Source organism: Phyllobates terribilis, unplaced genomic scaffold (assembly GCF_046119375.1).
Source record: "Phyllobates terribilis strain yellow unplaced genomic scaffold, ASM4611937v1 Scaffold_4__5_contigs__length_816908805, whole genome shotgun sequence".
NCBI classification, from domain to species: domain Eukaryota; kingdom Metazoa; phylum Chordata; class Amphibia; order Anura; family Dendrobatidae; genus Phyllobates; species Phyllobates terribilis.
Genome location: NW_027362764.1, coordinates 147,985,562 through 148,011,080, shown reverse-complemented (window position 1 = coordinate 148,011,080; position 25,519 = coordinate 147,985,562). Strand labels below are relative to the sequence as shown.

The following is a 25,519-nucleotide window of genomic DNA, read 5'->3' as shown; positions in this document are numbered from 1 at the left end:
ATAGATCTGCTTCTACAAGGGCAAAATATGAACCAAAGTGCCTTGGGGTACTCGGCAGCCGGGCCTAGGGATGCTGGTTGGGGATATCACGGTGGCTGGCCCGGTCCGTGGACCAGGGCGGTCAACAAAAAGGGGATTGTTGTTTGTATGGGTTTTGGGAAGTGTTCGTGACGCCACCTGTGGATTGCGGCTAGATGGAGCCGCCGCTGCGGAGCAGTCCTCTGAAGCTGATGTTACTGCAGCAGGGATGGTATGGCTCTCCAGAGGAAGAGCTAGCTCCAGGGCAGTGTAGGTATTGGTTGCGCTGGGCGTTGTAGTGCAGGGGGAAAGATGGCGCAGAGGAAAGAATGGACGGAGGCAGTGCGGTGCAGTCATCCGAGTCTTTACTCACAGTTGTTAAGTTCCTCAGGTTGCACTGTCAGCTTACAGCCTCCCACGTCGCGCTGCGTTCACCAGAACAGGGGTTCAGCTCTTCCTCAGGTGATTTAGGAATACCTGACAGAACCCCGCTTTCTTGTGTTCCTCACTAGACCGTCTTCACGCTGGGTCTTCTCCCTCCTGCCCTGCGCTTCCCCACTCTCAGTCCCGCTCGGGTGCTCTGAAGTCCCTCTTGTCTTGCTGGAGTTCCCGGACCTACTTGACCCTCACGGAGATTAGAATTAGGCTTTGGCAACTGAGCTATATAAGCCAGAAGCCTCCGGTTTTCCCAGCCGAGACCTGAAGTAACACGGCTGGTCCAGGGGCCGGTCCCCTTCTTGCGGCCTACGATCCTTCTGTCTTCTGACAGATTCGGGGCATACGGGTGCCGTCCTGCACTTGCCGTACTACCTGGGATCCCTTCAACAAAACGGAGCCTACTCCTCTGCTCCCCTCCTGGGCCTCTAGGACTGGGCCCTACTTGTGGAGCAGAGCTCCTAAAGAGACTCTGCTCCCAGACTGACTTCTCCTCACTCACTCCTCTTACTGATCTGCCACCCTAAGATGGCTTCCCTTTTTATACCTACTTTCAAAGTGCTCCCCTAAACTACTTCCTCCACCCACACCCTCTACTGGTTCCCCCTACCTTTGGGTTCCCCCCCACTCTAGCCAGGGACAGGGCTCAGCAGAAAACACATTGCGTTTTGCCCTTCTATCCCGCCTGGAGCAGTGTAGTGTTGGATGCTGGTGCTGGGGTTCCGGGCAGCACTCCCTCCTTACCTGAGAAAAGTAGATACCACACCTCTGGGTGAGGTGCAGTACCTCTGTAGTGACTGAACCCCCAGGGGCGCCACACAATGCTAATACTATAATACACCGATTTTGGGAAATTTAACCCAAATGATTATAACCGGAGACAGACTTGTCACTTTACAATGAAAAATAGTTTTTTTTTATTTTTGCACTAAATATTTAGGTCTCATTCATATGTCCATTTTTCAGGTAAGAGTTCTACCTGTGTATTTCACACACATTATAGTCTATAAAACTGTTTATGTGTTCATGTTATTTTGCAGGCCGTATGGCCTGCAAGCAAAACACCCCTTCCCCCCAAAACGGAAACATTCCAAATCTGATCTGGACCAAACTCACCCATATAGCTCTTTGTGGCCATGATAAATTCAAACTGCAAGCTGGTGGCATGTAAAATGCAACCTAGTGCTGCCCTTTTATCATAGTAGCTTAAAAGGAGAAGCTTTAAAGTGATGGAAATTGGACCCAAAACAGTGATAAAAAACAGTCTGTTTTTTTCATACGAGAAAAATGACTGACATATGAATTAAACCCTAATAAAATGATGCCTTCAACATAATATATTGGACAGAACTTACAAAATGTAGACATGTCGTGCAACAAGATTAGAAATAATTGTAATCATAACCTTTGTGCATTTCATTAGACACAGTTCATCCCACGTTTTCTACAACCTCTACAACCACATAGTAAATGCTGCCATCTAGTGGTTATAGTTGACCTGCTGCAATAGTAATGGCTCAGATCATACTACATGAGTGTCTTCTTAATAATAATAACAATAGTCATTATAATTAATTTACCACCAATAATATCAGTAGTAATAATAGCATAATAATATTTTCATTGTAGTCTTGATGTATTATTTCCTCCATGTTCTTTGCAGGCACGGGATATATCCATTGCACTTCTAAGAAGAATTTTAGAGTTAGGCAAACCAGAGTGGATATACGTTGTGATTGGACTGATATTTGCTGCTATATCTGGGATTGTTATTCCATCATTTGCAATTGCATTGTCAAAGTCTATTGGGGTAGGTGTCTAAGTTCCATGTTACATATATTTGACAAAACTGTTATATTATGGTTTTCTGGCATGATAGTTTATCACTGTGACAGTTTATGCACTGAATATGTGTTGTAAAGTTTGTGATTAGTGATGAGTGAGCCTGCTCGATATGCTCAGCACTCGGCGAGTACTTCTGGGTTCTAAGGCGGGAGCTCGGGTACCCGCCCTGCATGTTTGGCGCTCTTTAGAGAGCCAATGACCATGTAGAGATTGCTTGCAACACACTGTAATGCTGTAGCCATGTTGGTTGTGGCATTACAGTGATTGGCTGGCTGCATAGTGTCATCAGGTAAATATGCATATGCTTCTCACAAAATTAGAATATCCTCAAAAATTTAATTTATTTCAGTTCTTCAATACAAAAAGTGAAACTCAAATATTATATAGAGTCATAACAAACAGAGTGATCTATTTCAAGTGTTTATATCTGTTAGGCTGAGTTCACACGATGCGTATTTAATGCGTTTCCGCGGCGTTTTTGCAGTTGCGTAAATGCCGCGGAAACGCTTGAAAAACGCATGGTAGAAGGGCAGCAATGTTCCCCAATTGAAATCCGCATGTGCTGTGCCCATGACGCGGATTTTTCCGCAGCGTAAACGCTGCGCTCAAAAATCCGCAGCATGTCAATTAATTTTGCGTAAACGCGGCGTTTTCGCCGCCATTGACTTGCATTAGAACGCGCCAATTCCGCAAGACTGCATCTGTACTTGCGTTATTGGCGCGTTCTAATGTGCGGATGGTACCCGGGTGTGGAGGAGAGGAGAGTCTCATCCACACCCAGGTACCATTAAAAAAGCTGTAAAACAAGAATAAAATAAAAAATATATATATATTTACCATCTGTCGGCCCGCGCAGCGCTCCTGCTTGCTTCCCGGCACTTGCAGTTAGTTGAAGGACCTGCGCTGACGTCAGAGTCATGTGACGGGTCACGTGACGCTGACGTCGGCAGGTCTTTCAATTCAAAGTTGCCGGCAGCCGGGAGAACGGAGTGAGCAGGACAGCGCGGGCCATCGGAGGCAAGTATATACACTCTCCCGGGTCACACTATATAAATCCATGCTGTTTGCATGGATTTATATAGTGTGACCTAGTTGTCAAGCACTTTCCAGGTGATGCTAAAATCGCCTGGAAAGCGCTTGTCAATCTGCATGCGGAAACGCATGTGAATCCGCATGTGGATCCGCATGTATTCTGCAGGAAAAACGCATGCACAATCTGCATGCTTTTTTTCTGCCAGGGAGATGCAGAAATTATGCAGAAATTTTCTGCTTCATTTCTGCATCGTGTGCACATACCCTTAATGTTGATGATTATGGCTTACAGCCAATGAAAACACAAAAGTCATTATCTCAGTATATTAGAATACTTTATAACAACAGCTTGAAAAATGTTTTTAAAATCCGAAATGTTGGCCTACTGAAATGCATGTTCAGTAAATCCACTCAATACTAGGTCAGGGCTCCTTTTGCATCAATTACTGCATCAATGCAGCGTGGCATGGAGGCGATCAGCCTGTGGCACTGCTGAGGTGTTATGGAAGCCCAAGTCGCCTTGATAGCGGCCTTCAGCTCGTCTGCATTGTTGGGTCTCGTGTCTCTCATCTTTCTCTTGACAAGGTTAAGGTCAGGCGAGTTTGCTGGCCAATCAAGCACAGTGTTACTGTTGTTTTTAAACCAATTATTGGTACTTTTGGCAGTGTGGACAGGTACCAAGTCCTGCTGGAGAATGAAATTTCCATCTCCAAAAAGCTTGTCGGCAGAGGGAACATGAAGTGCTCTAAAATTTCCTGGTAGAGGGCTGCGCTGACTTTGGTCTTGATAAAACACAGTGGACCTACACCAGCAGATGACATGGCTCCCCAAACCATCACTAATCGTGGAAGCTTTACACTAGACCTCAAGAAGCTTGGATTGTGGCCTCTCCTCTCTTCCTCCAGACTCTGGGACCTTGATTTCCAAAAGAAATTCAACATTTACTTTCATCTGAAAACAACACCTTGGACCACTGAGCATCAGTCCAAGTCTTTTTCTCCTTTGCCAAGGTAAGACACTCCTGGCATTGTCTATTGGTCATGAGTGGCTAGGCACAAGGAATGCGACACTTGTAGCCCATGCCCTGGATATGTCTGTGTGTGGTGGCTCTTGAAGCAATGACTCCAGCAGCAGTCTAGTCCTTGTGAATCTTTTCTTAACAATCCTTTCAAGGCTGCAGTTATCCCAGTTGTTTGTGCACCTTTTTCTACCACACTTTTTCCTTCCACTAAACTTTCCATTAATATGCTTGGATACAGCACTCTGTGAACAGCCAGCTTCTTTAGCAATGACCTTTTGTAGCTTACTGTCCTTGTGGAATGTGTCAATGACTGCCTTCTGGACATCTGTCAAGTCAGCAGTCATCCCCCTGGTTGTGGAGCCTACTGAAACCGACTAAGGGACCTTTTTAAATGTGTAGGAAGCCTTTGCAGGTGTTTTTTGTTAATTATTCTAATTTACTGAGATAATGACTTTTGTGTTTTCATTGGCTGTAATCCATAATCATGAACAGAAATAAACACTTGAAATGCATCACTCTGTTTGTAATGACTCTATATAATATATGAGTTTCACTTTTTTATTCAATAACTGAAATAAATTAAATGTGTGATGATACTCTAATTTTGTGAGAAGCACATGTAAGACCTGATGCCCTTTTGCTCATCACAGTTTAACCCAGAAACAGGCAGAGTAGGTAGAGATGCTTTTGAGCTAGGGACATAATTGATGGTGTAATAGTTAGATATACAGTACAGACCAAAAGTTTGGACACACCTTCTCATTGAAAGTTTTTTCTGTATTTTCATGACTATGAAAATTGTACATTCACACTGAAGGCATCAAAACTATGAATTAACACATGTGGAATTATATGCTTAACAAAAAAGTGTGAAACAACTGAAAATATGTCTTATATTCTAGGTTCTTCAAAGTAGCTACCTTTTGCTTTGATGACTGCTTTGTACACTCTTGGCATTCTCTTGATGAGCTTCAAGAGGTAGTCACAGGAAATGGTCTTCCAACAATCTTAAAGGAGTTCCCAGAGATGCTTAGCACTTGTTGGCCCTTTTGCCTTCATTCTGAGGTCCAGCTCACCCCAAACCAGCTCGATTGGGTTCAGGTCTGGTGACTGTGGAGGCAAGGTCATCTGGCGTATCACCCCATCACTCTCCCTCTTGGTCAAATAGCCCTTACACAGCCTGGAGGTGTGTTTGGGGTCATTGTCCTGTTGAAAAATAAATGATGGTCCAACTACACGCAAACCGGATGGAATAGCATGCTGCTGCAAGATGCTGTGGTAGCCATGCTGGTTCAGTATGCCTTCAATTTTCAATAAATCCCCAACAGTGTGACCAGCAAAGCACCCCCACACCATCACACCTCCCCCTCCATGCTTCACGGTGGGAACCAGGCATGTAGAGTCCATCCGTTCACCTTTTCTGCGTCGCACAAAGACACGGTGGTTGGAAACAAAGATCTCGAATTTGGACTCATCAGACCAAAGCACAGATTTCCACTGGTCTAATGTCCATTCCTTGTGTTCTTTAGCCCAAACAAGTCTCTTCTGCTTGTTGCCTGTCCTTAGCAGTGGTTTCCTAGCAGCTATTTTACCATGAAGGCCTGCTGCACAAAGTCTCCTCTTAACAGTTGTTGTAGAGATGTGTCTGCTGCTAGAACTCTGTGTGGCACTGACCTGGTCTCTAATCTGAGCTGCTGTTAACCTGCAATTTCTGAGGCTGGTGAATCGGATAAACTTATCCTCAGAAACAGAGGTGACTCTTGGTCTTCCTTTCCTGGGGCGGTCCTCATGTGAGCCAGTTTCTTTGTAGCGCTTGATGGTTTTTGCAACTGCATTTGGGGACACTTTCAAAGTTTTCCCAATTTTTTGGACTGACTGACATTAATTTCTTAAAGTAATGATGGCCACTCGTTTTTCTTTACTTAGCTACTTTTTTCTTGCCATAATACAAATTCTAACAGTCTATTCAGTAGGACTATCAGCTGTGTATCCACCAGACTTCTGCACAACACAACTGATGGTCCCAACCCCATTTATAAGGCAAGAAATCCCACTTATTAAACCTGACAGGGCACACCTGTGAAGTGAAAACAATTTCCGGTGACTACCTCTTGAAGCTCATCAAGAGAATTCCAAGAGTGTGCAAAGCAGTCATCAAAGCAAAAGGTGGCTACTTTGAAGAACCTAGAATATAAGACATATTTTCAGTTGTTTCACACTTTTTTGTTAAGTATATAATTCCACATGTGTTAATTCATAGTTTTGATGCCTTCAGTGTGAATGTACAATTTTCATAGTCATGAAAATACAGAAAAAACTTTCAATGAGAAGGTGTGTCCAAACTTTTGGTCTGTACTGTAGGTATTATAGAGCAAGATATATATCCATCTGAACTAACAGTCCTTCTGAGGACTAATCCAGCTGCATATATTCAGTGGTGAAGGTGATAGCAGGAGTTAGGCAGGCAGGCAGGGTTTGTGACAGGGTATACCGCACAAGAGGGTCCATTGCACGTTCTGTCTGATCATGCTGTTACAAATATCTGTAGACATAGCCCCAGATATCAGGGGCCAGGGCTATATTTTTATCTTAATCTTGATTATTTGCTTAAAAAGCAATCCAGAGTTCACTATTTTACTGCTCAATTTGCTTGTTAGTACTGCAGAATACAGCCAGATCTTTGCCATCATCAGACGTGATCCCATATTACAGCGATAAAAATCTAGAAATATGTAGTGAATGTGGAAAATATTGTCCTCCATTTAGAGCTTGTAGCAGTGTGTCAGTGAAGCTATTCACATGTGGTCACTGTGACAAATAGAAAACTACAGGGCCGCTATTTAAAACAGTGGGTGTCTGTCAGACGTATCACATATAACTGTGGTGCAAATCCAGCCATTTCTGTCCTCCTTTTACAGTTTGTAGCAGTGTGTCAATAAAGCTATTCACAGATGGTTGCTGGCAATAATAGGAAACTACAGGGACACTATTTAAAACCGTGGGTGTCCGTCAGGGTCAAACGTATCACATATAACTACAGTACGGGTCTAACAGAAATATGCCAGAAATGGGCCAGAAATGACCAGAAGGTATGAATAACCATTTATTAATTGCACTTAGTTCCTCTTTCTCATTCACACTTAAACCTTCATTATGCTTACATATGTCCTTAATGTCATTACACCATTAATTCTTACTCTCCTTCGCTATCCCCTAACCCCAGCACCCTCTAACCAAATAATTATCTCTCCTTCCCTCTTATCTCCCCACTTGACCTCATCTGCAGATCTGCTCCTCAACCTCAGATCTATCCGACCAAAGCATAAAACAAGCCGAAAACTCTCCTTCTCCCACCTGCTCTCCCTTTCTCTGCCTCTTCTCACTGCTGTCGACATATCTTTCAATCTTGGACCCCCACAGCTTACACCTCCCACCAATTCCCTGTCCTATTGTTTCCAACCAACTACAAACTACCGCAACCACTCCTACGTAAAACCCGTGCCCCGGACGCCCACCCCCCTGCTCCCTCTCTCTGGAGCACTCTGGAACGCCCCCTCTGTCTGCAACAAGCTCCATTTTGTCCACAACCTCTTTACCTCTTGTAATCTCTTCTGTCTGGGCATCACAGAGACATGATTGACACCCTCCGACACTGCCTTCCCTGCTGCACTGTGTTACTGTGGCCTCCACTTCACCCACACTCCTCACCCTGGTAACAGACATGGTGGAGGAGTGGGTCTTCTCCTTTCCACCAACTGCACCTTTAGCCCTATCCCACTTCTTCCCTCCCTCATTCTCCCTTCTTTTGAAGTCCACTCTGTCCACATCTACTCTCTCTCCAACCTCCAAGTGGCTGTCATATACCGACCTCCAGGCCCGGTCACTGCCTTTATTGACCAATTCTCCACCTGGCTTCTCCACTTTCTCACTGCTGACATACCCACAATCATCATGGGTAATTTCAACATACCCACTGACACTCGCCAGTCAGCAACATCCAAACTCCTGTTGCTTACTTCATCCTTTGGACTTACTCAGTGGTCCTTCTCAGCTACCCACACAGACACACACACTAGACCTCATCTTCACCCGACTCTGCTCCCTATCTAACCTCACAACCTTCCCCCCTACCCCTATCTGACCACCATCTACTCACATTCTCATCCATGTCCTCCTCACCTGTCATCCATGTCCAGCAACTAGCACACCCCTGCAGATACCTTGCACATCTAGACACACACACACTCTCTGACTCTATTTTACCTCTGACATCCATATCTTCACTCCATGACACAGTCAGCGCCACTGCTTTCTACAATGCTACTCTTGCATCAGCTATTAACTCGGTCGTCCCTCTTGTGCATGGCAGAGTGCGATGAGTCAATAGACAACCTGGCACAACAACCTCACTAAACAGCTTCGGCAAGCATCCAGGGTTGAGGAGCGGCATTGGAAGAAAACACATTCGCAAGATGACTTCACTGCATTCAAACAAGCAACACTAGCATTCAAATCAGCCCTCACCTCTGTTAAACAAGCCTACTTCACAACCCTCATATCTTCCTTATCCTACAACCCCAAACAGTTATTCAACACTTTTAACTCTCTCCTCTGCCCTCCACTGCTCCCTCCGACCTCTGTCATCTCTGCTGAGGAGTTTGCCACACACTTCAAAAACAAAATTGACCAAACAAGGCAAGTCTTTACTGTCCAACCACCACAACCCCTTTGTCTTCCAGACCATTGCCCTTCCCCCATAACCTCCCTTTCCAACATCACTGAAGGAGACCTTACTCGTCTCCTCTCCAAATCACACCTCGCCACTTGTGCACTCGACCCCTTCCCATCCCACCTCCTCCCCAACCTCTCCCCCACACTCATCCCATCCCTAACCCATCTCTTCAACCTTTCACTAACTTCTGGTACCTTCCCCGCTGCCTTCAAACATGCCACAATCACGCCCATCCTCAAAAAGCCATCCCATGACCCAACTGCCTTGTCCAGCTACCGCCCCATATCGCTGCTCCCATTTGCCTCCAAACTCCTTGAGCAACACATTCACGCTGAACTTTCCTCTCACTTCTCATCTAATTCTCTCTTTGACAACTGACAAGCTGGCATCCGCCCCCACCGTTCCACCGAATCTGCCCTTACCAAAATGACTAATGACTTACTTACATCCAAAGCTAACAGACAATTCTCTGTACTCTTTCTTGACCTGTCCTCTGCCTTTGACGCAGTTGACCACTGCCTTCTACTACAGATCCTCTCTTCCTTTGGCATCAAAAACCTTGCCCTATCTTGGGTCTCCTCATACACTTCTAACTGCACATTTAGTGTCTCCCACTCCCACACTACCTCCTCATCCCGCCCCCTCTCTGTTGGAGTCCCTCAAGGCTTTGTCCTAGGACCCCTACTCTTCTCAATCTATACCCCTTGACTGGGACAGCTCATAAAACCCCATGGCTTCCAGTACCATCTGTACGCTGATGACACCCAGATCTACCTCTCTGTCTCTGATGTCACCTCTCTGCTGTCCAGAATCTCAGCAAGTCTATCAGCCATATCCTCCTTCGTCTCCTCTCGCTTCCTCAAGCTCAATGTGGGCAAAACTGAACTCATCATCTTTCCCCCATCTCGCATATCTTCCCCACCTGATCTTTCTATCAAAATAAATGACATCACACTTTCCCCTGTACTGCCTCGGATTAACGCTTGACTCTGCCCTGTCTTTGAAACCCCACATCCAACTCTCGCCACCTCCTGTCGCCTCCAGCTCAAAAATATTTAGAGAATCCGTCCTTTCCTCAACCTTAAATCTACTAAACTGCCTGTACATGCCCTTATCATCTCCCGCCTTGACTACTGCAATATCCTCCTCTGTGGCCTACCTGCTAATGCTCTCTCACCCCTCCAGTCCATCCTTAACTCTGCTGCGTGACTAGTTCATCTCTCGCCTCGCTACTCCTCTGCTACCCCCCTTTTCAAATCCCTTCACTGGCTCCTAATTGCCCAGTTTATCCAGTTCAAACTACTAACACTGACCTAAAAAGCCATCCATAACCTTTCTCCTCTATACATCTCTGAATAATCTCCCAATATATTCCCTTACGTAATCTCCGGTCCTCCCAAGACCTTCTTCTCTCCTCCACACTTATTCGTTCCTCACCCAATTGCCTCCAAGATTTCTCTTGAATATCCCCCATCCTATGGAATTCTGTGCCTTAACACGTCCGATAATCTGCCACATTTGGATCCTTCAGACGGAACCTGAAAACCTATCTCTTCAAACAAGCTTACAGTCTGCCATGTCCTTGCTTGCTGCCACCTCAACAACATCGGAACTACTGCAACCCCACAACCTACTGTCTCCTCCCCATTCCTGTAGAATGTAAGCCTGCAAAAGCTGGGTCCTCTTCTAATGCACCAGTCTATCATTGTTAGTTTTGTTTACTGTAAGTAATATCTGTATCTGGTATGTAACCCTCGCCGCCGTGGTCCCGGTCCGGCGTCCTCTGGCTCCCCTGCTGCATCTGCCTGGGGTGCATGCACCACGTGCAGTTCCCTGGGCACTGTACTTAGGGTGCGCACGCTCTCCCTCCCTCTTAAAGGGGCCGTGCGCGCCGTCCTAAAGAGTCCCAGTGGCCAGAGGACTGCCCCAGTATAAGTCACCTCCTCCAAAATTGAGGTGCCTGTGCAAGGTTGTTGTTTGTGTGCTAACACTCTCCTCAGCCCTCAGGTTCCAATGCCGCCAGCCTGCCTATCAGCCATGCCCGCCTGCCTGTCTATCAGCTGTACCCGCCTGCCTGTCTATCAGCCGTGTCCACTTGCCTATCTAGCAGCAGTGCCTGCCAGCCTGTCTATCAGCCGTGCCCGACTAGCTGTCTATCACCAAGGAGGGGTGCGCTACCCCTCCTCGGTGCCCCTGTGTTTCCCTTCTAGTATCGTTCTTCTGCCAGCTGGAGTTACATTATCGCCATCTGGATATTTAAAAAAAATTCTAAATAACAGAAATTTGTTTTTACTATTGGAGTCTGTGGAGCTGGATCATCATTTTTCCTATTACTTAGTTATGCTCCTCTGGTTCCTCCTTGTATCACAGCACAGAGGTTCCACCACCGGGATCCGTAACATAACCCCTTCTTATGTACAGCACCATGGAATGAATGGCGCTATATAAATAAGTAATAATAATAATACATATCCAGCCATTTCTGTCTTCCATTTAGAGTTTGTAGCAGTGTGTCAGTGAAGCTATTCACACGTGGTCACTGTGACAAATAGGAAACTACAGGGCCGCTATTTAAAACCGTGGGTGTCCGTCAGACGTATCACATATAACTGCTGTACAAATCCAGCCATTTCTGTCCTCCATTTACAGTTTGTAGCAGTGTGTCAGTGAAGCTATTCACACGTGGTCGCTGTGACAAATCGGAAACTACAGGAACGCTATTTAAAACCATGGGTGTTCGTCAGACATATCAAATTTAACTGCGGCACAAATCCAGTCATTTCTGTCCTCCATTTACAGTTTGTAGCAGTGTGACAGTGAAGCTATTCACACGTGGTTGCTGGCAATAATAGGAAACTACAGGGCAGCTATTTAAAAATGTGGTTGTCCGTTAGCAGTGTGTCAGTAAAGGTATTCACACTTGGTCGCTGTGACAAATAGGAAATTACAGAGCCGCTATTTAAAACCGTGGGTTTCCATCAGACGTATCGAATTTAACCGCAGTACAAATCCAGACATTTCTGTCCTCCATTTACAGTTTGTAGCAGTGTGTTAGTGAAACTACAGGGCTTCTATTTAAAACCGTGGGTGTCCGCCAGACGTATCATATATAACTGTTTTTTTAAATCCAGTCATTTCTGTCCTCTATTTAGAGTTTGTAGCAGTGTGTCAGTGAAGCTATTCACACTTTGTCGCTGTGACAAATGGGAAACTACAGGGCCGCTATTTAAAACCGTGTGTGTCCGTCAGACGTATCACATATAACTGTGTTACAAATCCAGCCATTTGTAGTGAATATGGAAAATATTGAATGTGGAAAATATTGTTCTCCATTTACAGTTTGCAGCAGTGTGTCAGTGTACACCATTTTACTGCTCCATTTGCAGAATACAGCCAGATTTTTTTAATCTTATTCACATTACTGTATTGTGGAAGCAGAGAAACTTTTTTCAATGATCAGACGTGATCTCACATGACTGCTGTAATAATACAGAAATTTTGTGGAGCGAGCCAAATATTCCACTCCATTTTAAGTCAGCAAGCTGTGTTTTATTGAACCAATTGACACATGATCGCTGACAAATACCATGCTATTATACGACTTCCTGAAATGATGGCCATCAGACGTTATCCCATATGATTGCCCTAATAATCCAGCAATTTTTGTGAGTGTGTCAAATATTAGACTCCATTTAAAGTATTGCAGTTGTGGGTTCAAACTTATTCACAGTTGGTCCCTGACAAATAGCATATCTGTGAACAATGTTTTCAGAGAATTACGCCACTTTTATGGACTGAGAAAAAAAAACATACAAAAAACAAGCTAAAATTGAAAAAATGTTAAGAAACATTCTTTCCATGGTAAGGACTTGTATATAAGGCCAAAGAAAGACAAAAGAAATAGTTATGGACTGTGGAAGACCTTTATGCGACCAGATGAACATTCATCTGGAGTAGAGATGAGCGGTGTTCGACTCGAACTGTTCGCCAATCTCAAATTCAAGCTGTTTTGGGCGGTGTTCGAGCCGTTCGACGAACCCGAACAATTTGCAAAAAATCCGGCTGTTCGAGGTTATGTTCGATAAGTGTTCATGCACCAAAATCGTAACTGGATTTTTTCACAGTAATACTGTTAATGTTAATAGACAGTTTCAGTGTAGAGTGGGCGGGGGTAGGGGCAGGGGATGGATCTCTGCAGAAATAATGCCGATCTCCATTTTCTTTTTTCTTTCCCGCAATTACAGTGGGGAGGTGCAGTCTGTCAACCTATCAGCAGCGCACACACACAGCGAAGTTCTTTTTTTTCACACAAGCAAGGGCATGTGTCATTGGCTGTGTATGTCACATGTCCTTGCCCTATAAGACCCAGCCATTTTCCCCGTCGCCACCATTTTCTCACTGCTGCAGCTGAGCGTTAGACGGCACCGCTGCTGCTGTGGGCGCTATACTTTGTAACTGTGTGAATTGCAAGCGAATTTGCTCTTAAATAGACAGATAGGTTTAGGGAGTAGGGATTAGTTGTAATTGCAGCCCTTTTGAGGGCTAGGTTACAGCAGTTCCTAGCACTTTTTGCCAGGCAGGTCTGTGCCAGTGCTGTGCAAGTGTTTTTCACAGCATTTAGCTAAATCTAGCTAAGACAATCCTTTTGGGCCTCTAGCAGTGTGTGTTAGTCAGTGGAGTAGCCTCTCTGTGTTGCAAGCTACACCACCTGTGTATCTAATACCAATTTTTTACTGCACCTAGCCAAGTTAAGCCTTTTGGGCATAGTAGCAGTGTCTGTTACTCATTGGAATAGCCCATCTGTACCAAGCTACACCACCTTTGTATTTAATAACAATTTTTTACTGCATCTAGCCCAGTAAATCCTTTTGGACCTGTAGCAGTGTCTGTTACTCATTGTAGTAGCCCATCTGTACCAAGTTACACCACCTTTGTATTTAATAACAATTTTTTACCGCATCTAGCCCAGTAAATACTTTTGGGCATAGTAGCAGTGTCTGTTACTCATTGGAGTAGCCCATCTGTACCAAGCTACACCACCTTTGTATTTAATAACAATTTTTTACTGCATCTAGCCTAGTAAATACTTTTGGGCCTGTAGCAGTGTCTGTTACTCATTGTAGTAGCCCATCTGTACCAAGCTACACCGCCTTTGTATTTAATAACAATTTTTTACTGCATCTAGCCCAGTAAATACTTTTGGGCATAGTAGCAGTGTCTGTTACTCATTGTATTAGCCCATCGGTACCAAGCTACAGAACCTTTGTATTTACTAACAATTTTTTACTGCATCTAGCCAAGTAAAACCTTTTGGTCCTGTAGCAGTGTCTGTTACTCATTGGAGTAGCCCATCTGTACCAAGCTACACCACCTTTGTATTTAATAACAATTTTTTACTGCATCTATCCAAGTAAAACCTTTTGGGTCTGTAGCAGTATCTGTTACTCATTGGAGTAGCCCATCTGTACGGATCTGCAGCGCTACTAAATAACCAATGGTGCACAAGCTTATGGCCTCCGTATTTGGCAGAACAAGTGCTGACAAAAAACAGACACTCCTGGAACTCGTCCCAATAGTGGTAGCAATAGAAATATGGGGTGTGCGCCTGGCTAACAAAAATATACGCTTCATAACAGAAAACACCAGCCTAGCACACTGCATTAATAAGATGGCATCATCGTCTCTCCCAGTGCTAGGCCTACTACACCGGCTAGCATTCCTGTGCCTAAAACACAATGTATGGGTCCGCGCTAGCCACGATGCTGAGGGGTCTAACGCTGCTGCTAATGCTTTATCACAATTCAATTGGCAGATTTTCACAGAGCTCCTCCCCAATGCCCACCCATCGGGCAACAGTTGCTCACCTTCCCTATGGGATCTAGTGGCAAATAGTTGATGCCATTAATCAGAGCATCAGTTGCCCCGTCGACGTGGCAAGCATACGGTAAGGCATGGGAAGAGTGGACATGACTAGTGGCAGGCAGACGGGTTGACCAATGTGAACAAGCCAGATTACAAGTCACCATAGAATTTCTCCACCACCTAATGATCAGGGGCATATCAGGGGCGTCAGCGCAGCGGTGTCTGACCGGAGTAGCATTTCACTTCCAACTACTGAATTGGGGAGATGTGACAAAGAGATTCATCATCAGACAATCCATAAAAGGGTAGAAAAGGGGTCAGCCAAGTCAGGAGTGTAGACGTCCCGTCCCGTGTCACTAAAACTGATTTCTCACATCATATCCTTAACACCATTAACATGACACTCACAATTTGAAGTTACACTACTGTCTACTGCATTTGCGATCGCCTTCTTCGGGGCGCTATGCATAAGCAAATTAGTCCCTCAATCCAAAATTACCACCAGTGGAGGCTTATTACACCAGGACGTAGTCATAGCCAATAATGCAATACGTCTACGCATACGCAAATCGAAAACGGTTCCAGCGGGCAGGGGCACTTTGGTACTTTTACAACCCACAAACGGTACACTGAGTCGGGTAACAATAGTAAAAACATATATAACCACTAGATCACAAAGTAATTTCTTCCTATCACACATTGATGTAACGCCATTATCAAGATACCAGTTCCAAGCTATATTTAATAAATGCCTAACATCTGCAGGGAACTACCCCAAAGATTACGGGACACACTCATTCCGCATAGACGCGGCCACAGAAGCAGCAAGAGCAGGACTGTCAGAAACGGAATTTCAGAGGATAGGGAGATGGTGATCCACGTGTTTGGCGAGATGCATAAGACCGGACTTGTTATCCTAACGTGGTTTGTTTCTTTTACAGGTGACGCTAAGCCAACAGTGTGGGTGATAGGCCACTCGTATATATATTGGGCAGAAAAAAGTGCGAAAGTCCGCCCAGGCGGGAGGAAATTAGAGTTTCATAACAGATATTTCAACTGGAGAGGTATTAGAGGCCTGCAATAGCCACAGGTACTAATTGAGGTAATCAAGGTAGGGAGAGAGGCAAGAGGTCCGGTCATCTTAGTTATACAGGCCGGGGGAAACGACCTAGGTAATCACAAGAGTGCAGAACTTATGGCAATAATGAAACTAGACACTGAGCGCTTCAGAGAATTTTTCACAAAACTAACTATAGTATGGTCAGAGATTGTGCCGATAGCGGTATGGCAAGGTGCGCGAGACATCACGGCCATCGAGCGGACAAGGCGGGTAATAAATATTCGGATGGCAACATTTAGAAGATACAGAGGCGGTGTAGTGATACGACTCCGACAACTGGAAGGAGATAAAGCAGGCCTCATACTGTTATGATCTGCTACAAGAACTAAGGAAAGATAGGAAAACTGTCCCTACAATAGGACTAAGCTGATTTCCTACGATGCAGCGCTCAACCTGTTCCTTGTGAACCGACCCGCCTTCGTCCTCAGCTAGTCTGAACGCAGACCTATAGATATAAGGGAGGGGTCCCTAAAAGTACTAAGGACTGGGACAAAATTGGACACCGCCTAGCAGATGTTGTAGCGGAGAAAAAAGACCAACAGACAAAAATACTTAGAGGTCCAAGGACCGAGCAAACTATAGAGATAGGTACAAAGCACCTGACTAGATTAAGAGTAAAAGTAACACTGAAGTCCAGCAGAGCCAGAAGGGTGGAGCTGGAATAAATAGGCAGCCGTTCACGTGACTACAAAATAGAAAAAACTAACAGGAGGGTTCTAACAGTACCCCCTCCGGATCCTCCAGGCCCAGGCCTATCAGGAAACCTCCTGTGAAATGCTCTGATAAGTCTAGGAGCAGAGACATCATCTGCCCTTACCCAGGAGTTATCCTCAGGACCGAAACCTTTCCAAGCGACGAGATACTGCATTCTCCCTCTATGCCTTCTACGTCTTCCACCACCGGAGAAACTGTGACAGTGGCATCCCTATCCGATACATCAGCTTTTTTCAACAAGGAAACATGAAACACCGGATTAATCTTCCAGGAGGAGGGAACCTCCAACCTAACAGCAGACTGGTTGACCACATGAAGCACCTTAAATGGTCCCACAAACTTCGGACCCAATTTCTTAGAAGGAATCTTCAACCACAGATTCTTTGAGGACAACCAAACCATGTCACCAACAGCAAACAAAACCTCTTGACGTTTCCTGTTAAAATACTTCTTGGACTTTTTGTTAGCCTCTTGAAGGTTACAACGTACATCAGTCCAAACTCTCTCCAAATCACCGGAAAAATTCTCCTCCTCCGGCACAGCCGACACCAATTTGGAGAACGAACCAAGCGACGGATGTCTCCCAGAACAACAAAAAAATGGAGAACACCCAGCAGAAGAGGATGTATGGTTGTTAAGAGCAAATTCGGCAAGTGGGAGAAACTCAGACCACCCCTCTTGATTGTCTGGCACAAAACAACGCAAAAACTGCTCAACATCCTGGTTCTTTCTTTCTGTCTGTCCATTAGACTCAGGATGATACCCAGATGAAAATGACAAATGGACTCCCAACCTGTCACAAAAGGCACGCCAAAAACGAGCCAGAAACTGAGGTCCCCTATCAGAAACAATGTCGGTGGGAACGCCATGGAGTCTGACAATTTCCTTGACAAAAGTCTTAGCGAGTGTCTTAGCGCAGGGTAGTTTAATGAAAGGAACCAAGTGACACATCTTGCTAAAACGGTCCACGACCACCCAGATGATAGTGAAACCCTCGGACACAGGAAGATCAGTAATAAAATCCATAGCAAGATGCGTCCAAGGTGCACTAGGAACCTCCAGAGGGCAAAGCAACCCCGCAGCAGGAGTATGTGAAGCCTTTGACCTGGCACACACAGTACATTGACGCACCCATTTAATGATTTCCTTCTGCCACCCAGGCCACCAAAAACTGCGACCTACCAGTCTCTTAGTCTCAGAAATTCCTGGATGACCTGCCAACCGAGACTCATGATACTCCACAAACAACTCTCTCCTAAAGGTTCTAGGTACAAACAACCTCCCATGGGGAGTGTTAGATGGGGCATCCTCCTGGGCTTTCAGAATCCCATCTTCCAAAACGGAGTCCAATGCTGCTATCACAACTCCTTCCTGTAAAATGCTCTCCTCCTCCTCGGTACCAACCATGGGAGAAAAACTGCGAGATAAAGCATTAGCTTCAACATTCTTAGTACCCGGGATGTAAGTAACAGAAAAATTAAACCACGAAAAAACAGTGCCCACCTAGCCTGACGGGCATTCAAGCGCTTGGCAGCATCTAGATAGATCAGATTCTTATGATCAGTATAAACCTGAATGGGAAATTTAGCACCTTCCAAGAAATGACGCCAATGTTCAAATGCGAGTTTGATAGCCAGCAATTCCCGATTACAAACATCGTAATTAAGTTCGGTTTCAGAATTTTTTTTAGAAAAAAAAGCACAGGGATGAACCCCATCATTGTTCTCCTGAGACAAAACCGCACCGACCCTCACCGAAGAAGCATCAACCTCTACCAAAAAAGGGTTGGTCTCATCAGGCTGCATAAGGATGGGGGCTGAACTGAACCTCTCCTTGAGATACACAAAAGCTTCAATGGCCTCAGTAGTCCACTGGACCGTATTCGCACCTTTCCTGGTGAGATCGGTCAGCGGCTTAACAATTATAGAAAAATTCTTAATGAATTTTCTGTAATAATTGGCGAAACCCAAAAATCTCTGTATCGATTTTAAGCCAATAGGCCTAGGCCATCCTGTACAGCCTGAACCTTCACCGGGTCCATCTCAAAGCCCTCGCTGGAGATAATGTAGCCCAAAAAACTAATTCTCTACACAGCGAACTCGCATTTCTCCAGCTTAGCAAAAAGTGAATTGTCACTTAATAACTGCAATACTTTACGTACGCTCTGCCAATGAGACTCCAGATCTGGCGAATAAATCAAAATGTCATCCAAATACACCACCACATTCTTACCAATCAAATGTCTCAGGATGTCATTAATAAGGTTCTAAAAAAACGCTGGTGCATTGGTAAGACCAAAAGGCATAACAAGATTCTCAAAATGACCCACTGGAGTGTTAAAAGCAGTCTTCCATTCATCACCCTCCTTCATTCGCAACAAATTGTATGCCCCCCGGAGATCAATTTTAGAGAACCACTTGGCCCCCACTAACTGGTTAAACAAGTCAGGAATTAACGGCAGTGGGTAGGAATTGCGTACTGTAATTTTATTAATTTCGCGAAAGTCCAGACATGGACGTAAACCGCCGTCTTTTTTTTTAACAAAAAAAAATCCAACAGCCACAGGTGACTTAGAAGGTCTAATGTGACCAGCAGCCAAGCTCGTCTGTATGTATTCCTCCAAGGCTTTTCTTTCAGGGATAGTAAGATTAAATAAGCGACTCTTGGGAAGAGTAGCTCCAGGAACAAACTCAATGGTGCAATCATAGTCCCTATGAGGATGTAGAATTTGCGACTCCTCCTCTGAAAAAACATTCCAAAAATCCTGAATAGGTACAGGTAATTCCCCTCTTTCCACAGCAGCAATGCGACCGTTACAACATTTATCATAACACTTAGGACTCCAAGATTTAATCTCATTAGTAGACCAGTCCAGTAAAGGATTGTGCAGTTTAACCAAGGCAAGCCTAACACTACTGGAGAAGGTAAATTATTTAATACCACTAAATCCAACTTCTCTTGGTGAATACCATTAATAGTGAGGGGAAATTCAAAAACCTTGTGAGTAACACTTTTCAAAGGAGTGTTATCAACAGCAACCACAGAAAAAGGAGTTGACAAAGGTTTAGGTTCCAATTTAAGTTTTTCCAAAAATCCCTTATCAATCACATTCAGTGTAGAACCACAATCCACAAAAACCTGAAATTCAATCAACTCCTCCTGCAATGAGGTACTCCCGGAAAGAAATACTCCCTTAGACTTTAAACAAGCAATACGGGCGTAACTGACCTTTTTTTTTTCTTTGTTTAACAGAAGCTCACAGTTCTTAACAAAATGGTCAGATTTACCACAGTAAAAACACAATCCCTTGGAAAACCTGCGGTCTTTTTCCTGAGAGCGGAGTGGCATCATGCCAATCTCAATCGGTTCTCCGTCGTCCGAGCAGACCCTCTGATGACTAGGAGCTGCCATAGCAGGAGTTTTCTCCTCATTAACCCTGGCTCGCAGTCTCCTGTCCACCCGTATAGCTAATTGCATGGCTTCTTGCAAGTTTCCAGGTGCAGGGAAAGCAATCAGCAGATCCTTAACCCTACCACTTAGACCAGCAAGAAAAAAACATTTTAACGCCAAATGATTCCATCTCACTTCAGAAGACCAACTTCTGAAGTGTGTACAATAATTTTCAACATCACCTGACCCCTGCTTTAAATGTCTCAGTTGTGTCTCAGCAGAAGAGACTCGATCAGGATCGTCATACAACAACCCCATAGCAGAAAAAAAATCCTCCACTGAACTAAAACACGGATCATTAGGTTGGAGAGAAAAAGCCCATCCCTGTGGTTCCTTGCGCAAAAGTGACATGATAAACCCAATGCGCTGTGATTCATTCCCAGAGGACCTGGGTCTCAAACAAAAATATAATAAACAAGCATTTTTAAAGGAAAAAAATCATGTTGTTTACCATAAAAAAAATCAGGCAGTCCTACCTTCGGTTCAACAAAATGCGCTCCAGGACAGCTACTCACGTGTTGTTGGAGCTCGGCGACCTCAAGAGACAATCCCTGCAGGCGTTGAGCCAATTCCTGAACAGACACCATGGTGATCTCCGGATCTCGTTCCTTAGGATTTTTTTTTTCTTTTGATTTTTGGCTGGACTTACTGTTATGATCTGCTACAAGAACTAAGGAAAGATAGGAAAACTGTCCCTACAATAGGACTAAGCTGATTCCCTATGATGCAGCGGGCAACCTGTTCCTTGTGAACAGACCCGCCTTCGTCCTCAGCTAGTCTGAACGCAGACCTATAGATATAAGGGAGGGGTCCCTAAAAGTACTAAGGACTGGGACAAAATTGGACACCTCCTAGCAGAAGTTGTAGGGGAGCTAAAAGACAAACAGACAAAAATACTTAGAGGTCCAAGGACCAAGCAAACTATAGAGATAGGTACAAACCACCTGGCTAGATTAAGAGTAAAAGTAACACTGAAGTCCAGCAAAGCCAGAAGGGCGGAGCTGGAATAAATAGGCAGCAGGTCACGTGACCACAAAATAGAAAAAAACTAACAGGAGGGTTCTAACACATTCGGCCCGATGGTGTTCACTTAATGGATATTGGACTGGACATATTCCTGTCAGGACTCCAGGACGGAGTGGAACAAGCGTTAAGAGTGATGAATGGGGGTCAGAGTCCTGCATACGAGTACGCAGGATCCTCAGTGGCCTGGAAATAGAAAGGACATGTTGGAGAGTTACACTTGGCCAACTTGGCCATTGGCCAACTTGCCGGTGTGGAGACCAAGGGCATGCTGCAACAAGCTGAATTATTTTAGAAATAAATGCCTTTCTAATGGAATGAGTATAAAGCGTTAATAAAGCTGTGACCGATCCTCACCCATCCAGTTGTAAGAGTTACATTATTGTATTGTCAAGGAAAGGGGGGCGGTAGGGGGGCTGAGCATCTGGGTTTGGTTGGGGTCCCCACAGTCTGCCTAGGCTAGATGCAGTTAAAAATTCTTATTAGATACACAAGCGGTGTAGCTTGCTTCAGAGCTGGGCTACTACACTGACTAGCAGACACTGAAGCTTTGGATCAGACCTCTGAGTAAACAACTCTTCAGACTCAACCATCTGTGTTACCCCAAGCCATAGTGTATGTAGTTTCTTACGGTTAAAAGGGGGGGAGCGACCCAACCCACCTGGAATTGACGATACCAACGTCATGTAAAACACAGAACGGGGACTCCAAAAAGAGTCTCCATTTTTTCCAAAAATTGTGGCACAGACACCACTTAAGTGGCATCAATTGCCCCAGAGTTGCTTAAAATGTTTGGTGAGGTGATTTTACCAAATCCTCAAGCTTTTCGTCTCCCCAGGATGACACAGGGGTAGAAAAGTCCTTGCGGATCCATGATTTGTTCATCTTTATGAACGTGAGTCTGTCAACATTTTCAGTGGACAGCCGCGTGCGCTTATCTGTCAGCACACCACCAGCAGCGCTGAATACACGTTCAGAGAGAACGCTGGCTGCAGGGCATGACAAGATCTCCAAGTCATGAGTGGCGAGCTCCGGCCATTTTTCCAGATTGGAAGCCCAAAATGAGCAAGGATCCAGTGACAAAGTCATGGCTTCGATGTTCACTTGGAGATACTCCTGTACCATCCTCTCTAGGCGTTGACTATGTGTCAGACTTCTTGTCTCCTGTGGCCTTGCAAAGGATGGTCTAAAAAAGTGGTGAAACGATTCCAAAAAATTGCTATTACCAGCAGATACTGTGTTACTGTTATGGTTTGAGTGATGAAGACTCAACAGTCCCACGGTTGGCAAGTTAGAACTGTGAGATTCACTACGTGCACCACTGGTGTTTTGTGGAAAATCACATGTAAGATTCTGCAACAGCCTCTGCTGATACTCCTGCATGCGTGAATCCCTTTCTATGGCAGGAATTATTTCGGCAAATTTACTTTTGTACCGGGGATCTAAAAGTGTGGCAACCCCATAGTCGGGATTACTTCGAATTCTGACAATCCGAGGGTCATGTTACAGGTAGTGCAGCAAGAAGGCACTCATGTGTCTTGCGCATCCAGGAGGACCAAGTCCTTGTTGTGTTGGTAGCGAGGTAAGAATCATGCTTCCTTCCTCTGCCCTCTCCCCCCAACCTCGCACAACAGAAATGTGATCAATTCTCCCTCATCTGATGAGTCTTCCAAGCCCATCGCCAGTTCGTCCTCCACTTCTTCCTCGGCTCCTGCACCTTCCTCAACAGTTTGGCTGCTACCATACGCCCTGGTTAATCCCTCTCCCCCACCCTCCCATGCCTGCCACCTTGGTGCTGCCGACCGTCTGGACCTTGGAGATGTTAGCCCTTCCGCATACAACTCCTCCTCTACTTCCTCCACCTCCTCTTGTCCCACCACCTGACTCTGAATTCTGTTTAAAGTGTGCTCCAGCATGTAAATCACCGGAATAGTCATGCTGATAATGGCATCGTCAGCACTAAACATCTTCATCGCCATTTCAAAACTGTGCAGAAGGGTGCTTAGGTCCCTGATCTGAGACCACTACTGCAGCGTGATTTGCCCCACCTCTGGATCTCGTTGGCCCAGGCTATATGTCAGAACGTATTGCACCAGGGCTTGTCGGTGCTGCCACAGTCGCTGCAACATGTGCAGACTTGAATTCCATCGTGTCGGCACATCACATTTCAGCCGGTGAACTGGCAGGCCCAACGACTTCTGTAGAAATGTAAGTCGTTGAGCTGCGGGATGCGAACGGCGGAAGTGAGCACACAGCGACCGTACCCTCTGCAGAAGGCCATCTAGTCCGGGATAGTGGGCTAAAAATTGCTGGACAACCAGGTTCAACACTTGAGCCATACAAGGCACGTGTGTGACATTGCCCCGGCGAAGGGCCGCTCCCAGGTTTGCAGCATTGTCGCACACGGACTTCCCTGGTTTCAGGTCCAGTAGAGACAACCATTCATGAAACTGGGTCTCCTGAGCTGACCACAACTCCTCAGCTGTGTGACTCACATTTCCCAGACATTTCAAAGTAAACACCGCCTGATGCCGTTGAGCCCTGCTGCCAGCATAGTAAGGAGGTGTGCAGGATTCCTTCTGTGCAGTTAGAAAGTTGGTGGCATTAATAGACAGGCATTGGATGCAGGTGGAGGACCAAGAGGAGGTTGAGGAGGCAGAAGCAGTGGAGGAACTTTGAGATAAAGAGGATTGACGCACAACTCGTGGGGACGGCAAGACTTGGACAGCAGCCCCTTGTCCTGCTGTCACCATAGTTACCCAGTGCACAGTCAGCGACATGTAACGCCCCTGTCCATGCCTACTCGTCCAAGTGTCTGTGGTGAAATGCACCCTGTCACACACAGAGTTTCTCAAAGAAGCGGTGATGTTGTGTGCGACATGCTGGTGTAGCGCAGGCACACCTTTCTTTGAGAAGTAGTGCCGACTGGGCATCTGGTACTGGGGCACTGCGACGGACATAAGGTCTCGAAAATCCTCTGTGTCCACCAGGCGGAAAGGCAGCATTTCTGTAGCCAGCAGCTTGCAGATGGTGAAATTCAACCTCGTAGCTTTCTCATGGCTAGGAAGAAATGGTCTTTTACTTGTCCACATCTGAGGGACCGAGGGCTGGCTGTTGTGCTTAGACAGGGTTGAGTAGGGTGTCCCCGGCAAACTTGCCGGTCTGTGAGGAAGATGCAGGCGGAAAAGTTAGGTTGCCTTGATCCAAAGGTGGTGCTCTCGATGTCGGAAAGCGCTCAACACCAGCTGGTGTTTCCACTTCCAGATGAAATGATGACCTGCAAATCACACTGGCTGTTGTGGGTAAAGAGGTGGCAGGTCTGCGTCCAAAAACATGTGTGACTGCTGTCCCCCCAGTCACAGAGGATGAAGAGGCCGCGGATGCAGAAGATGGGGCAGACGGTGGTTGGCCCGGCCCGCTAGGCCGCATTGTAGCACAGTGAGCTTCCCAATGCAACTTATGCGTCATATCCATGTGACGGTTCATGCATGAAGTACTCAAACTATGGATTTTTTGGCTTCTACTTAGCTTTTGGTGACAAATATTACAGATAACACGAGTTGGGTCATCCTTATCGATCTGAAAAAATGCCCAGGCTATGCAAGGCTTAGAGCCCATGCGACCTGAGAGCCACCACGACTTGTGGTCAGAGGCACAGTTGTGGTTGAGGATGCAGTTGTTGACGTTCTTCCAGTACTCCATCTCTGTCCAGGAAGGTGCAACGTAACCTCGTCGTCAATAGCATCCTCCTCCACCTCCTCTGCTGACTTCATTGACTGGCTGACTGTGGGTTGACAGTAAGTGGGATCTCCAACCTCGTCATCATCACCCTGTTTGTTCTCACACCCGTCGTCCTCAGAGCCAACCTCTTCCTGCCCTGACCGAAAAGTCAAGTTGTCGCTCCAATCAGGTATTTGAGTCTCATCATCGTCTTCATCATTGTCTCCACCAACAGGAGTTACAGTTTGGGAACGATGGTCTACATTATGCTCAGAACCTTCTTCATCTGGTCCTGGATCCGACTTATAAAGATTCTGGGCATCAGTGCAGATCATTTCCTCGTCTGGATTAACAGAAGCTCTGGAGCAGACCTCCGTTTCCCTGGCTATAGTATGAGTAAACAGCTGTGCAGACTCAACCATCTGTGTTACCCCATACTCAGACGGGCAGCTGGAGACTTGTGAGCTGTGAGGAAGCAAGTTCAATTGGGTTGACACTTCTGAGGACTGGAGTATTTGTGATGTTGAAGTTGAGGTAGAGGAGAGCC

At 45.6% G+C, this 25,519-nt stretch overlaps 1 protein-coding gene across 4 annotated transcripts in view; it reads left to right on the top strand.

Annotated features, from left to right (window-relative positions):
- The window catches only part of LOC141265130 (ATP-dependent translocase ABCB1-like), a 1,603,396-nt gene that overhangs the window by 824,705 nt on the left and 753,172 nt on the right, over positions 1 to 25,519 (top strand). For all 4 annotated transcript variants that reach the window (XM_073677832.1, XM_073677833.1, XM_073677831.1 and 1 more), the window contains exon 18: positions 2,117 to 2,263. In XM_073677832.1, the coding sequence (XP_073533933.1) occupies positions 2,117 to 2,263 (147 nt within the window). The remainder of the gene's footprint in view (positions 1 to 2,116; positions 2,264 to 25,519) is intronic.